At 42.1% G+C, this 16080-nt stretch overlaps 1 protein-coding gene across 4 annotated transcripts in view; it reads right to left on the bottom strand.

Annotated features, from left to right (window-relative positions):
* Nucleotides 1-1922: 1922 nt before the first annotated feature.
* knstrn (kinetochore localized astrin (SPAG5) binding protein) overlaps nt 1923-16080 on the bottom strand; it is a 43708-nt gene continuing 29550 nt past the window's right edge. For all 4 annotated transcript variants that reach the window (XM_070878796.1, XM_070878797.1, XM_070878799.1 and 1 more), the window contains 4 exons: nt 8151-8265; nt 7206-7267; nt 5279-5353; nt 1923-2251 (listed from right to left, as the gene is read on the bottom strand). In XM_070878796.1, the coding sequence (XP_070734897.1) occupies nt 2078-2251; nt 5279-5353; nt 7206-7267; nt 8151-8265 (426 nt within the window). In that variant the 3' untranslated portion in view covers nt 1923-2077. The remainder of the gene's footprint in view (nt 2252-5278; nt 5354-7205; nt 7268-8150; nt 8266-16080) is intronic.

The raw sequence follows: 16080 nt of genomic DNA, 5'->3' as shown, positions 1-16080 counted from the left end.
CAGATTCACTAACATGCAAAAAACACAAGTGCAGATTAGAGAAATAGATAATTGCTGCATGAAACATGAGAACCAATTACTTCAAACTCTAGTTTGTACAACACACCTTCCAGTCTGTTTTTTAATGACTAAACGTCCTGGCACACAACTGCATTCTTTTTCTATTTGGAATGAAAAATCACATACAGGTAGTACCTCTCCAGTCCGGGACGGTCTAATCCAAAAACAACCATGGTTCTGCATTAGTTGGGCCTGAGGGAGAGGAGGGTTTATTTTAAAAAAGGTTTTATCAACTAGTGGTTGGAATGGCTGTCAGTCAGCCATTGTGTTCGGCGATCGGCTGGAATGGCTGTCAGTCTAAAAAGAAAGAGTTTTCTGCAATTTGCGAGGAGGTTAAAATGCCACCTAGAGATTTCCATTTGGAGTGCTTTTAGATGACTGCTAAAGTGTGAATAAATTATTTATAACAACATACACTTTTTACTGATGTTGTATTAACCAGCCTTTATCTTCTAACTCATGGTGACACTATTGGATGCCAGATATAGTGGCTGTACTGGTCTCCCGTGGTTTGGATAATTCTCTGTTCCGGCACCGGTCAAATCTCGAGGGTGCCGGACCAGAGAGGTCCAACGGTACCAGTCAGTTTTTTTAAATGTTAAGATTTTCCAGCTGCCCTGCACCTTGCAGGCTCCAGCACCAAGGATTCCATTTTTTTTTTATTAAAAAAAACACACAGCCTTATCAACTTGCTCTACTACCTTCAAAGGCTTGTGTATGTGCGTATCTGGGTCTCTCTGTTCCTGCACCCTCATTAAAATTGTACCATTCAGTTTATCTGTTTTCTTTGTCCCAAGAGTTCAAAAAGGGCTATAACAACACAATGACAATTGGATTGGTGCACCAGTTTTTAGGGTGTGGTGGTCCTTGCTGGCTTGTGATGAGGTACATTTGCATACATTTCTGGAGAGCTGTTTACATGCAAATTAAATTGGGAGGACTCCCAAAATCAGATTGGGGATAGTTTCTAAAAAAAAAAGCCCCATTTACCCTTCATATCCTGTGGGTATTCGATAGCTTAATAAAATCATGAGATATATTTGATTTACTCCGTTCCACTTTAACTGCAAGTGTATCATAGGCACAGTTGCTCCAGATTAGCAGTTTGAAACAGCAATGAGAGAAAGCTCCAGAGCGGGAATGGAGATTACCCAGCAAACTGAACATTACTGAGGCTATCAGGTCCAGTTTTACTGTGGGTTTTAATGCAAGGTGAGGTGGTTGTAGATTTGTTGTATCATTTTCTATTTTCCATTATCAAACAATGGCTACAAATTTATTGGAATGCTTATTCTTCCCACTTTTAAATCAGGTGAGGGCATATGATATACAAGGCAAGCTGAAAGCATTAAAAAGTCTCTATTTTGATCCTGGAGTTCATTAGTTATCCAGATTGGGTGTGTGAAAAAGCATGATATGCACAAGAAAGTTATTGGAGGTAAAAGCCCACTTGCACTTGTACCACACCCAAGAGGACAGACCTCGACCAGGGCTACTAGTGATAGGGCTTTCAGGAAAGTGCAAGTAGGTGATGCAGATGAGTTTGGTAGATAAACCAAACATATGGGCAACTTACCCAGCCCAAATTTCCAACATTAACTGGTTGGGCCAAATGACCTGTTTCTGTACGGTATATTCTAGGTAAGAATTCCTAATGTTCCCCTCTGCAGCAGTGCATACCATGCTACCTCATCAAGGGCTGAAATCAACATTGGCATGTTGGTAACTATTATGCACATCTTCCATCAGACAATGTGCAACAGCATTTTGAGTCAAAGCTCAGTTGCTTAAATGGATTCAGTTTCAATAGAAAGCATTTCTGTCCAAAATATACTTGTAGGTCAATAGTACACAAAACAGAATCATGAAACATCCATTTTATTTAACCCAGGTGGTAGACTTTCATAACTTGTTTGGTGAGTAACAGGACCTTCATTACATTTACACTAAGCAGGCCACAATTTCCACCTTTCCTTTTGTGCAGCTTCTTTAAACATTTACATATATATACAGTTTATTAAAATGATCCATTTTTGTCCTGAGGTTCAGAGCACCCAAAGTCCTGATCTAAAAGTTGTTTGGATTGATTTAAAGATGCTCTCCATTCATCTAGCTCCTTCTGGAACAAGTCTGTCTCTTCTACAATTTTAATACTCTCTTCCTTTGCATTCTGCAACTTCAGCCTCATCTCCTATTCACAGGAATAAAAGAAACAGTGTAAATGTTCTGAATTCTACACTTGAGTAAGTCAACATAAACGTAAGTGTAACCATGAAAATTTCTGAATTTACGTTATTTTTAAAAAGATATTCCTGGGTGCCCTGATGCTTCAGCCAGTTTACCAAGTGCACATGTACCAGCAAAGTCTCACGCTGAGTTCACCTTCAAACAGTAGATTGGCATTCGATTTACGAGGTGGGGTGGTTAGACAAATCCTCAACTGCCCTTTCTCCCGTTTATGTTATCCAGTGAGCCATGATGACAGTCCACATGTCGAAATCAGAGGGACAGGACTGAGTTCAGCTGATATTTGCTGCAGTCAAAATGCCTATTCACTGCCAAGGCTTACTCCTACATAATGGCCAATTTGGCCAGGAGCTGGAGGAAGACATGCAGCACTAAACACTTTCAGGAAAGCGAGGAAGGGGAGAAAATAGCTCAAAAATTGTTTTGGTAAACATATACATTGGCTGTGGAAAAAGGAACTACATTATAAAATTGTATTAGGAGTAAAGTGTAACAGCATAATTTTTTTTTTAAATATAAAAAGGTAGTGTTTTTTGGCTTGTGGAACCAAAGCAAAAGAGTAACAGTTTTCAACATTACATAATATTTACTAGGAAGATGGGGCTCAATTTTGGCCATGACTTGCAACAATTTTTTTGGAGTAAGTTGTTTTTTCTGGCCAAAGTTTAAAAAATGCCATTTTCCCCAAAAAATTTGCTCCAGAGTAAATCAGTTAGGTACGATATTTTTTAGTTCAGTTTTTTTCCCCCCCCAAAAGGGGGCGTTCCCAGACACTTACGCCAGTTTTGGCCATTTATGCCACTTTGGCTAGCAAAAACTTACTCCAAATCCACTTAGGTCAGCTTATGTGGCCAGCTCTGAAAAACATTGCGGGCAGTTAAGAATTTGGCGCAGGCTAGTACATTTAAAGCACCAACACTTACAAAGCACAAAAATAAACATTCAATAATAAAAAATACAAGGAAGCTAAGGACCTGCACAAAGACTTACAAAGCACTAAACAAACTACAAAAAGTAATAAGCAATCAATAACAAATAAAAAATAGAAGTCCTACCTTTATGCCAGAATCAAGTTTAAAAAAAAAGTCTCCCCCTCTCCCCCCAATCAAAACTCTCAAGCACAACCATCAATAAATAAAAAATAAAACTGAAGTCCTACCTCGGCCTGGGAAGTCAGCGGGCCGGTCGGCCGGTGCGGGAGGCCACTCGGCCGGGGGATAGGGTGTGGCGAAGATCGGGGCATCCCTTCGACCAGGGATAGGGGCTGCGAGCATCAGGACCTGCTCACAGCCCGCAGGGAGGGCAGGAGCATGCCCGCAGTGGTTTCTGCGCTGGTCTGTTGCTCTGCCCCCCACTTCACAAGCTACGCCACGCTGGGACACCGGAGAGTCAGCAGAGCGGGCAGGATGGGGCCCCTTTTTTTCGCCGCTGTTTCCAGCGCGCAAAGTCGCCGCATTTAAGGTAAGTGCGCCGAAAAAAGGGGTTGGGGAAAATTGGGCACATTAAAAACAAGTTATTGAAATATACAGGTGCAGACCTAGATGAAAATGTTTGTAACACTTTTGCCAATTTTGATTCAATTACACAGTAAACTGGCAGAATCCTTTACAATGCACAGAATTACCACCATAAAGATTCCACTCAGTCTTGTTATTTTCTCACATTACATGCAAGAATTTTGAAGGAACAAAATAGCTGTTGCAGCACAGACAACCCAAATTTGATTCAAGTCATGCAGTGTTACAGGAAATAAAGACAATTAGTTGTGATCGGCCACCCGAGATCTTTATGCAGGAATGAAAAATGTTAGCCCGAATTACAAATTGAATGACTAGTTGATGTTCGGTAAAGATGAATCGGATGAAGACTTCACCGAAGGTCCCAATGTAAATGACCGCTCTCAGGTTTGTCCCAGCCCCAGCAGCTTTAACATTGATCTTCACCAGAAACAGCTGAGGAACAAGTGCTATATCTTCAATGCCATTACATACAGCAGTGCAAACCAATTCCTTTTTGCATCTCTGCAAACTGTTTCTCACTCAGTACCTGCTGTTCATCTGAATTTCCACATTATAAATGGTACAAAGAAGGATCTCTACTATCTCAGTCCGGTGTCATTGCTGACACAGACCTTGAACACCTGCTCCCGTGCCTCGTCCTTTGCAGCACTGATACCTGGCCAAGGGCGCCATTAACCAGTCCAGACAGCGGGTGGTCGAGGGGGTTGTGCAGCCCAACTGCTTGCCTCTCTTCCGCGGTTAAGTTTGCGCTGGGGTGTCCCTGGAGATGGAACACGCGTGTCCACCAGTACACCTTCTGCGAGAGGTATGCACTGGAGGGACTGGAGTGCATCATCACCCCCAGCAACCAAATTTTTATTTCATTTAAGTTTTTGTTAAAGTTTAAATTGTTAATTTGTGGGTTCTAGTGCCCTTGCCGAATGGGGGCATTTGATTTTACATTTCTACTAAGATAGTTGCAGCACTGATACACCGGACTGAGATAGTAGAGATCCTTCTTTGTACCATTTATAATGTGGAAATTCAGATGAACAGCAGGTACTGAGTGAGAAATAGTTTGCAGAGATGCAAAAGGAAAGCAGTAATCTTGTTGAAAACACTTTCCACACATGTATTCACTCGTTCATGCACCCCCGCCTCTGCTTAAGTAACTAAATGCACCTTTCTGCGGCTACAGATTATAAGACCTCGCTAATTAGAAAGCCCTTTAAATGAACTGATTGGCCAGTTCAGGTTTCCCCACAATACTAGCTTAATTGCATATGTATCAGGATTTTCTTTTCGGTGTGTAGCAGATAATATAGTACAGGTACATGTTATTTTCAGCATGTTCCTGGTTAGGTGCTGGGCAGATATGAATATTACAAATTTGCTAACGCAATGTGAAGGATAACCTTTTTCTGCAGAAACTCTGCAACGTAGTCTTACAGTACCTAGCAACAGATTCTTACCTGGAACGTCTCTCTCTTCTCTACTGTGTACTTTCTCCATTTTTCTAGTTCTGTCTGGAGATTCTCCACATGTACCTAAAGCAGACAAATTACAGACCAATACTTCATTTTGCGACTCAATAGTACAAATTAATATAAAAGGATGGATATGGGGGAATTTCACCCTCTCGCTTCTCGGTCAGTGTTGTGGAGAGTTAAGCTGCAACATAATCATAGGCAATCCTCGAAATTGAGGAAGACTTGTTTCTATTCTAAAAGTGAGTTCTCAGGTGACTGTACAGTCCAATATGGGAATTACAGTCTCTGTCACAGGTGGGACAGACAGTGGTTGAAGGAAGGGATGGGTGGGCAGTCTGGTTTGCCGCACACTCTTTCCGCTGCCTGCGCTTGATTTCTGCATGCTCTCAGCGACAAGACTCGAGGTGCTCAATGGCCTCCCAGATGCTCTTCCTTCACTTAGGGCGGTCTTGAGCCAGGGATTCCCGGGCCAGGGATGATGTGGCCCGTCCAACAGAGCTGGTCGAGTGTGGTCAGTGCTTCGATGCTAGGGATGTTGGCGCATCTATCCTCCTAGTGGATTTGCAGAATCTTGCAGAGGTAGCGTTGGTGGTACATCTCCAGTGCTTTGAGGTGTCTACTGTATATGGTCTACATCTCAGCCACATAGGAGAGCAGATATCACTACTGCCCTGTAGACCATAAACTTGGTGCCAGATTTGAGATGCTGGACTTCAAACACTCTTCCTCAGGCGACCGAAGGCTGCGCTGGCACACTGGAGGCTGTGTTGGACCTAGTCATCGATGTTTGCTCTTGCTGATCATCGGCTCCCGAGGTTTGGAAAATGGTTTATGTTGTCCAAGGCCGTGCCGTGGATCTTGATGACTGGGGGGGCAGTCCTGTGTGGTGGAGTCAAGTTGGTGGAGGATCTTTGTCTTACAGATGTTTAGTGTAAGGCCTGTGCTTTCGCAAGCCTCGGTGAAGATGTTGACGATGGCTTGGAGTTCAGCCTCTGACTATGCACAGACGCAAGCATCGTCCGCATACTGTAGTTCGATGACAGAGGATGGAACGACCTTAAATCTAGCCTGGAGGCGACAAAAGTTGAATAGGTTCCCATTGGTTCTGTAGTTTAGTTCCACTCGAACGTCCTCCTCCGTTTTGGCTACCCCCAAAAGTTTGTCACCATGCTCCACCTGCTCCACGACGAGATGCAAGCTATGATCCTGACCAAAGGATCCACCACAGACCCAATCCACGTTCGGACCAGGGTCAAGCACGGCTGCAACTTCGCGACAACGCTCTTCTTGATCTTCCTTGTTGCAATGTTCTATCTCACTCTCAACAAGTTCCCCGCTGGAGTGGAACTAAACTATAGCTGCAACAACAGATATGACCACGACGTGCTTTAAGGAAGAAAAAGATTCACCAAGAGAGAAAAAAAAAATCACAAAGCAATCCAATTTTGGAGCAGAAAGTGTTTTTCTTATCACTTAATGCCTAATAACTTACACACTGTTTCTGAGTGAAACAGAAGCTGGACATTGGTTCAGATGTGTAGCTCTCCTTATTACAACAGGGTGTGTTCACTGAAGTTGTAGGGAATCATTTGGAATAGATTTCTACCTTTAAACAGAGAGATGGTCTGGTAATAAAGTCTGTGTGGCACTCGTGACAATTATATTATGTTCCCAGACTTACTAGTATTTATTTCCCCACATTCTCCTTCCTTCCCAGATCCCTTCCTGGGATACAGTTCCATAAGTCGCAAGTTGCCCTCATAAATTGCATTCAAATGAACAAAGAGCATTGGCAAACTCTGCAACTGCGAAGGAGATTTGATAAAGAGGTCATGAAGGGTTTAGATAGAGTAAATAAAGAGAAACTGTTTCCACAAACTAAAACTTAACAAAAAAAAATGTATCTTACCATTGTGTCCCTTCGACATACATTCTTCTGCTCATGGTCTTCAATTATTTTATTAGCTGAAACTGAGAAACAAGAATAAGCAAAGATGGGAACAGATGTAAGGCACATTCTGAATGCAGTTAATAATTATTCTACAGAAATTTGGCTATGTACATGCTCCAGTTCAAGAAAAAAATTAATTCAGGACAGTGTAAGCAGCAGTCTCTCTCTGGAGGGGACTGAGGCAATTACAGCCATCAGTTGAATGTGTGGTTGTGGAGATTTCCTGTCAATCCTGTTCTATCTGAAGGTGCATGCACAGAAGGGTAATAACGCTGTGCTTAAATGACCATCAAAACTAGATCTATATGATACAAATCCACTCGGGCTACATTCAGAAAAATGAAGCAGACTTGAGATTTACTCCTGACCCTTATAATTTTGTGATACTCCAGCACTAGGGCAAGATGACCTAATTTCCAACCGATTAAACTATGAACCACTTCCAAAGAACAGTTTGTCAGAGGACGAGACAAGCCAATTTAAACTGGGACCCTGGTCTTAATTTTACCTCTATTTGGTTATCCTGTACTGTAATCCTACACGACTGGGTAACCAAAGACCAGTAAATCATTTAATTAAAGAGAACCACAAATGCTTGTAAAACCAGATGTTTTAAGACAAAACTGGAGATTTTGAACACTCGCTTGTAGTTCATGCTGAGCAGTTTAAGTTAGGGCTGTGCAATACTTTTGGTAGAAATGGTACACGAGCACAAGTATTGAAATCACATCATCGTGATTGTGCAGCGTGACAGCATATGCATGTGTATATCATGAAAATCAATTCACGGTACATGCTGGCTTTTGTCAGGCCGAAACAAAGTGGTAAACAGTTTGTGTGCACTCATTTCGTCATGAATTGTAGCTCTTTCGTAGTGGCGATCACAGATCTGGCTCATCTTACCAGGATCGATCAAGTTGTTCTCCAGAATGACCATGCAGTTCTGTACCCTCTTGCTCAGCTCTTCCTTCTCAGATTGCAAGCTCTCAGTCTTGACCATAAACTCGTTTGTCTTATCCTGTTAATGACAAGTGGAAGGATAGTTAAATAGCAATAATACAGCAGGGGAATAACAGATACAGGCAATAGGGGAGTTGGCACTCTGGTCACATTTTTTACGAATCTAAAACTGAACTATTTACTACAGTAAAAAAAGCAAAATATCGCAGAGACTGGAAATCTGAAATAAAAATAGAAAATGCTGGAAATACTCAGATCAGTCAGCATCTGTAAATAGAGAAACAGAATTAAAGTTGTCAGGTCGCTAAGCTTTCATCAGAACTGGAAAAAAGTTTGATATGTAACATGTTTTAAGCAAGTAGAGAGGCAGGGAGGGGAGGAAAAGGTCTGTGATAGAGTGGAAGGCAGGGGCTGCTGAGTATTTCTAGCATTGTCTGTTTTTATTTACTACAGCATCTTAATAAAAGAAGTTTCCATTTTGAACCATGGGAAGGAGTTTCCTCAAGTAAGCACCATTATGTTCTTGAATGGGTCGTCACTTCCCGAATCTGCTCATCTTTCTTGAAACTCCATGTTTAAAACTATCTAAATCAGGTTTCTGTCCCCGTGACAGCATTGAAATGGCCCTAATGAGTCACAAATTACATCATGTGTGATTTGGTGCACTGCCCCCTGCTCATCCCCTTGACCTCTCTGCAGGCGTTGACATGGTCGACTGCACTATTTTTGGTTCCAGCCACAAACTCCATACCCTTGCTACTTATTTTATCCACCTCCCTGGTCCTGGCTTTGGGTTGATCCCGACAGTTTGCAACCTTGGCATCCTATATGGCACCAAGCCAAACTTCTGACCCTATATCCTTTCAATCACAAAGACTGCCTACTTCTCTCCCTGCTGAAACCCTCTACCATGCCGAAACCCTCTACCATGCCTTGGTCACCTTCCGACTGGACTGTTCCAATGCTCTCTTGGCCAGTCATCCATCTGTAAATTTCAGCACATCCAAAACTCTGCTGCCAATATTCTATCACACCAAGTCCCGCTCATCCATCACCCCCATCCTCACTGGCCTACATTGGCTCCTGGTTCCCCAATACCTCCAATTAAAGTTCTCACTCTCATATGTAAATCATTTCATGGACTTGTTACTCCCTATCTTTAGCCTCCTCTGGCCTTACAACCCCTCCCCCCTAGAACTTTCTATGCCATCAATTCTGCACATCCTCCCTCCCTTGGAGGGTAGATATCAAGCTTGAAGGCCGAGGGTGCCAATTAATCAAACTGCTCTGTCCCGAATAATGTGGAGCTTCTTGAATGACATTATGGCTGCACTCATCCAGCAGAGTGTGGAGAATTTAATCACATTCCAGATTCAAGTCTAGAATAAGGTGGGAAGGCTTTGAAGGGATCAGGAGGTGAGCCACTCATCGCAGAGTATCCAGAATCTACCATTCTGTTGTAGCTGTGGCTGGTCCAGTTAAACTTCTAGTCAGTGGTAACCCTTCAAATGTTGGCGGTGGGGAGACTTTGCGATGGTGGTGCGTGCCATTAAAGATCCAGGAAAGATGGCTGGGCTTTCTCTTGTTTGAAATGGACATTATTTAGCACAAATGTTACCTGCCACATGTCAGCTCAAGACTGGATGCAACCCAGATCCTGCCAGCATTGGATACCAAAAGACTTTCCTTTAAATGAATGGTGATATGCCAGGGCGCTAGGATATGTTGTCTCCTCACAGTACTTGGCTTCAGAACAACACTGAATGAGGTCATCCACCTATTTTGGCTAGGGCTAGATTGAAGCATGGTGGTTGCTAGGATAGTGGGAAGACGACAGGGAAAATAATTTTATGTTTAAAAAAAAAGGGTGGGAGGCATATTTTCCCCAAAAAGTGATGTCCCTGAAATTCAGTTAAGTGGATTTAAGGGATTTTGAAAGGTCAGGATATAACAAAAAAAAAGAGAGGGGGCATGGTTAATTACAGAGGATTTATTTGTAATTAGAGAAAGAGAATATTGCGTCAAGATTGGGTTAGTAGCACTCTTGCCAGAGTCAGAAGGTTGTTGGTTCAAGTCCCAGTCCGGGATTTAAGCAGATCATTTAGGCTGACACTATACTGAGGGAGTACTCCATCAGAGATGCCAACTTTTCAATGAGACGTTAGAGAGAGCTCGGTCTATCCATTTATTATGCATAAATTGGCTGCCGCATTTGCCAATATAACAGTGACTGCACTTCAAAAGTAGTTCATCGGCTGTGAAATGCCATGGGCATGAAAGGCACTACATAAATGCACTACATAAGTCCTTTCTTTTTATTGGACAGTAGAGAACAGCTATAACAATCTGGGTGCTGCTGGACCAAGTAGTTTGGTGCCAAATTCATGATTAGTGCATATTATAGCCCTCCATTACAAGAGGACGTTTATGAACAGATTAAGAGTGTTTATATTACTGAGCCATTTAGTGGTCTGATGGGGCCAACTCATTTTACAGGGAGGCAAGGCAGAAAAGGTGTTGATTACTTTCTTACTTTGCATGTTGGAGAAAATAATCTACTTAGCAGTGACCATGGGATCTCTAAGTGGGGGGAATATTTGGGCAACAGTGATCTTTGAATATTAGATTTCAGTTGTTAGGAAAATTACTGCTGCAGATAATTTAATGTTTGTACTGAATTTCAAGAAGGCTAAATTCTTATGAGGGAGGATTTGGAGTAGGTTGATTAGTGGCTACTACTTGATGACAATAGAGGATAAAAATGGACTCTATATTCATGGACAGGGAAACCATGAATGTTCCTCATACAAGGGAGAGTATATGATAAAGTGAAACCCAAAAGACTAAAGAGAGAACAATTTGTAGGCACATTATACCTGATTAACAAAAAAACATTTCAAAGAGAAGAGCCGTCAAGAGAATTGGGTCAGGATATGGTTAACTAAATCCACTGTTTAAAAAGCCCAAAAGAGCAGTAGAGAAGGGGATTGCAGCTAGATGTGGTGGTGATAATAAAAGTATTTTTCAGTTATGTCAGATGATGATTAAGGACCACATAGGTTCAGCAGAAGAGGTTAGGATTGAGGACCAAGAATTGATAAAATATTCGAACACAGTAACCATTTATGAAAATGGTTTAAAACTAAGACAATAGTCAAGATATGACAGCTTGCATTGCTTTAGCCAGAGTGAATCTCGTCCCTGCTTGTGAACAAAGATGCTAAGACACAGAGCCTGCTGAAGCCTCCAAAACTATAAGAGGTGACCCATACCTAGATAAGGAAGCTGGAGACCCACATACCCAATATGGGAAACTGCTCCAGTTTGTAATATTTGAGGACTCCAAGGCTGTAAATAATTAGTACTGTGATAACAGTCTTACATATTCCTGAAAGTTATATGCGGTATCTCCAACTGAGTTATGATAGGGCCACTAACCAACTACAGTCAGCTAACGTAGAGCTAGCATGATGGGATCACTTATGACTATAAAAGACAAGAACCGAAATGTGGATGTGCAGCCACATTTATATTGAATAGTATAGAAGATAGAGCAATCCACCGTTGAAAATTAGAATTCTCAGTATGATTAGAGGTCCACAGCCGTGCAGGCAACATAGAAAGCCAACTCAGAGCAATCCGGGGTCTAGGAGCCAAGTTGTATTAATTGCTTGTCATTTAATGTACTTTGATATATATATATATATATATATATATATATATATATATATATATATATATATATAACATTTGTTGAATAAACTACTCGAACCTGAATCACGTGGAAGTTATTGTTGAAGGACTAACAACCCTTGCATCTGTTTTCATGAATGAAGATAAGGTGCTAATGGTCCTGCCAAAAATTTTTGGAAGTTAATTCAGAAATGGTCTTTACCAAGATTAAGGCTCTCAAAGGTGATCAGGTTTCTGGGGTGACTGTCACCAGAGCGCTAAAGAAATGAGAGTCATATTATGTGAGGGGAGAATCCTCGGAATTATATGCCAGTTAGTTTGACATCATTTATAGGATGGATGTAGAAAGACATCATTCAGGGATCAGCAGTTATTGGAGAATCCTATCAGGAAGTGGAAGCCCTGCATCACTAAGCTGTATCTTTGAAGCGATAAGGTTGTTGGATGATGGTAGTCCACCAGATACAGTATATCTTGAATGGCAGAAAGGCTTGAATAAAGTGCCACACAGAAGCCTATTAGGTCAAGTTCCTGAGAGAGGAAGACATCTCAAGTTCAAGATCTTGGTGCAGCGCACTTGGGATAAGTGCCTTGTTTTGGGGCTCATTAAGTTACCTCCTCCTATGAGGCTTAACTGCAGATTGTGCAAAATAGTCCTGTGTGCAAGTTACACCTTCATATGTTTGTTGAAACATGCAAGAGTTTTTTAGTTCTACTATTAATGTGCAATTTCTACAATATGATGACCTTTGCAGTACACTATTTAAGCATCACTGTATATGTAAAAGATTAGATATGTATGGCACAGATTCCAGTTAAAAGTGGGTGGAGTAATTTTATATGGATCGTACCCTTCCTCAGGTTTCCCTCTCAAAGAAACAATTCATTGAAAATGGTGGACTCAGCAGACCACCATGCCACTGCATTCCTATCTGCTTTTACTCCACTCCCTTGGCACAATGATATTTAAGTGGCAACCATCCATCCCAACTTCAAACCTCAAAAATGCCAAATTGGAGATTATTGTGTTCCTAACACAGATGAGGCTGCACACAGGGAGGTTAAAGTAACAGTGACCTCAGTCTTTAATAAGATACTCCAGAGTGAGGAACAGGCCTTAGGGGCCAGCTTATATACAGTGCTCCCAAGGGATCCCTTGGGACTTCAGGGGATGAGCTCCCTGGTGGCGGAACATGGGAGTGCATGTTTTACAGATACACAACAGAGATAACCAGGATAGGTCAGGCAGATAAATGTTAAAAGTTAGCAGCAAAAACCAAGATTCATGTCAGGAGGTAGAGTTATAATTTAAATATCACAGCACTGTTTGAGCACCATCCATCTTGCAATTGCTGTACTTAATAGTATTGTGGCCAGAAACCAAAAAACCGTATTACAAAAAGAAAAGCACAGAATTATCTAGTGCAACAGCGGATAGGAATGCACTGGTTTTAAAAATTAGAAAGAATAGGAAATGTATTTGTGGATGCCACTAGACAGCGAGAGATTTTGTAATATTGATCCATGTCTAGTAGAGTTAATACAGAGAACATAGAAACATAGAAATTTACAGCGCAGAAGGCGGCCATTTTGGTCCAGCGTGTCCGTGCCAGCAGACAAAGCTGTACTGCCCTTGGTCAGCAGCCCTAAAGGTTACATATAAACCTATGAACAATGACGGAAAGGCAACGAGCACCCAGCCCAACCAGTCCGCCTCACAGAACTGCGACACCTTGTACTGAAACATTCTACACTTCACCCCAACCGGAGCCATGTGATCTCCTGGGAGAGGCAAAAACCAGAAAAAAAACCCAGGCCAATTTAGGGAGAAAAAATGTGGGAAAATTCTTTTCCGACCCATCCAGACGATCGAAACTAGTCCAGGAGATCTCGCTGGCCGTATTCTATTCCCTGCAGTACTTACCATTATATCTGCGCCGTCCAACAAAGGTCATTCAGTCTAATCCCAATTACCAGCTCTACGTCCTTAACCCTGCAGGCTGCTGCACTTTAAGTGCCCATCCAACCATCCCTTAAAAGTGGTGAGGGTTTCTGCATCCACCACTCTTCCAGGCAACAAGTTCCAGATCCCCACAACCCTTGGTGTAAAGAAGCCCCCCCTCTCAAATCCTCTCTAAACCTTCCACCAACCACCTTAAAACGATGCCTTCTTGTTATAGACCCTGCCACCAATGGAAATAGGCCCTTACTATCCACTATGTCCAGGCCTCTCAATAAATTGTACACCTCAATGAGGTCTCCTCTCAACCTCCTCTGTTCCAATGAGAACAAACCCAGCCTATCCAATCTGTCCTCATAACTAAGATTCCCCATTCCAGGCAACATCCTAGTAAATCTCCTCTGCACCCTCTCTAGTGCAATCACTCCTTCCTATAATACGGCAACCAGAACTGCACGCAGTACTCCAGCTGTGGCCTAACCAAAGTATTATACAATTTAAGCATAACCTCCCTGCTCTTATATTCTATGCCTCGGCCAATAAAGGCAAGCATTCCGTATGCCTTTTTAACTACCTGGCCTGCAACTTTCAGGGATCTGTGGACAAGCACTCCAAGGTCCCTTTGTTCATCTACATTATTAAGTGGCCAACCGCCTAATGTGTATACCCTTTCCTTATTAGCCCCCCCAAAATGCATCAACTCACACTTCTCTGAATTAAATTCCATTTGCCACTGCTCTGCCCACCTGACCAGTAGGTTGATGCAGCCCATGACTTTCCTCTTCATTATCAACCACACAGCCAATTTTAGTGTCATCTGCAAACTTCTTAATCATACTCCCTATATTCAAATCTAAATCGTTGAAAAATACCACAAAAAGTAAGGGACCCAGTACTGAGCTCTGCGGAACCCCACTGGAAACATCCTTCCAGTCACAAAAACATCCATCAATCATTACCCTTTGCGTCCTACCTCCAAGCCAATTTTGGATCCAACTTGCCACTTTGCCCTGTACCCAATGGGCTTTAACCTTCATGACCAGTCTACCATGTGGGACCTTATCAAAAGCTTTGCTAAAGTCTATATATACACACATCGTACGCACGACCCTCTTGGTTACCTCCTCAAAAAACTCACAGGTTAGTCAAACACGATCTTCCCTTAACAAATCCATGCCGACTGTCCCCAATTAATCCTTGCCTTTCCAAATGCAGATTTATCCTGTCTTTCAGGATTTTTTCCAATAATTTTCCCACCACTGAGGTTAGGCTGACAGGCCTGTAATTACTCAGCCGATCCCTTTCTCCTTTCTTAAACAAGGGTACTACATTAGCAGTCCTCTAATCCTCTGGCACCATGCCCCGATCCAAAGAGGACTGGAAAATGATGGTCAAGGCCTCTGCTATTTCCTCTTTTACTTCGCTCAACAGCCTGGGATGCATTTCATCCGGGCCTGGGAATTTATCTACTTTCAAAGCTGCTAAACCCTTTAATACTTCCTCTCTCACTATATTTATTTCATCCAGAATATCACACTCCTCCTCGATAGCAGTATCTGCATTGCCCCTTTCCTTTGTGAAAACAGATGCAAAATATTTGTTAAGAACCCTCCCAGCTTCTTCCGCCTCCACACAAAGATTACCCTCATGGTCTCTAATAGGTCCTACCCTTTCTTTAGTTACCCTCTCACTCTTAATATATTTAAAGAACATCTTAGGGTTTTCCTTAATTTTACTGGCCAAGAATTTCTTGTGCTCTCTCTTAGCATTCCTAATATCCTTTTTAATTTTGCCTCTTAACTTTCTATATTCCTCTAAAGATTCTATGGTATTTAGCCGTTGGTATATGACACAAGTGTCCCTATTTTTTCTTAATCCTCCTCTAAGTCCCTAGACATCCAGGGGGCTCTAGAATTATTTTTCCCAGCCTTTTTCTTTAAGGGCGCATGTTTGGCCTGAGCCTTCCGGATCTCCTCCTTGAATGCCTCCCACTGTTCCGACACTGATTTACCCACAAGTAGCTGTTTCCAGTCTACTATGGCCAAATCACTCCTTAACTTAGCAAAATTAGCTTTTCCCCAATTCGGAACTTTTATTCCAGGCCTATACAAGTGCACATGGTAAATATTTGATTTACAAGCAGCTTTGACAAGCACGATCATGCCTCAGAACCATAATTTTAAGGTCAAGTCAATGTCACATCTTAATGTGCATGTGGTC

Source organism: Pristiophorus japonicus, chromosome 4 (genome assembly GCF_044704955.1).
Source record: "Pristiophorus japonicus isolate sPriJap1 chromosome 4, sPriJap1.hap1, whole genome shotgun sequence".
NCBI lineage: Eukaryota > Metazoa > Chordata > Chondrichthyes > Pristiophoridae > Pristiophorus > Pristiophorus japonicus.
Note: the sequence above shows the minus strand (reverse complement) of the source record. Positions and strands in the feature narration are given on the sequence as shown.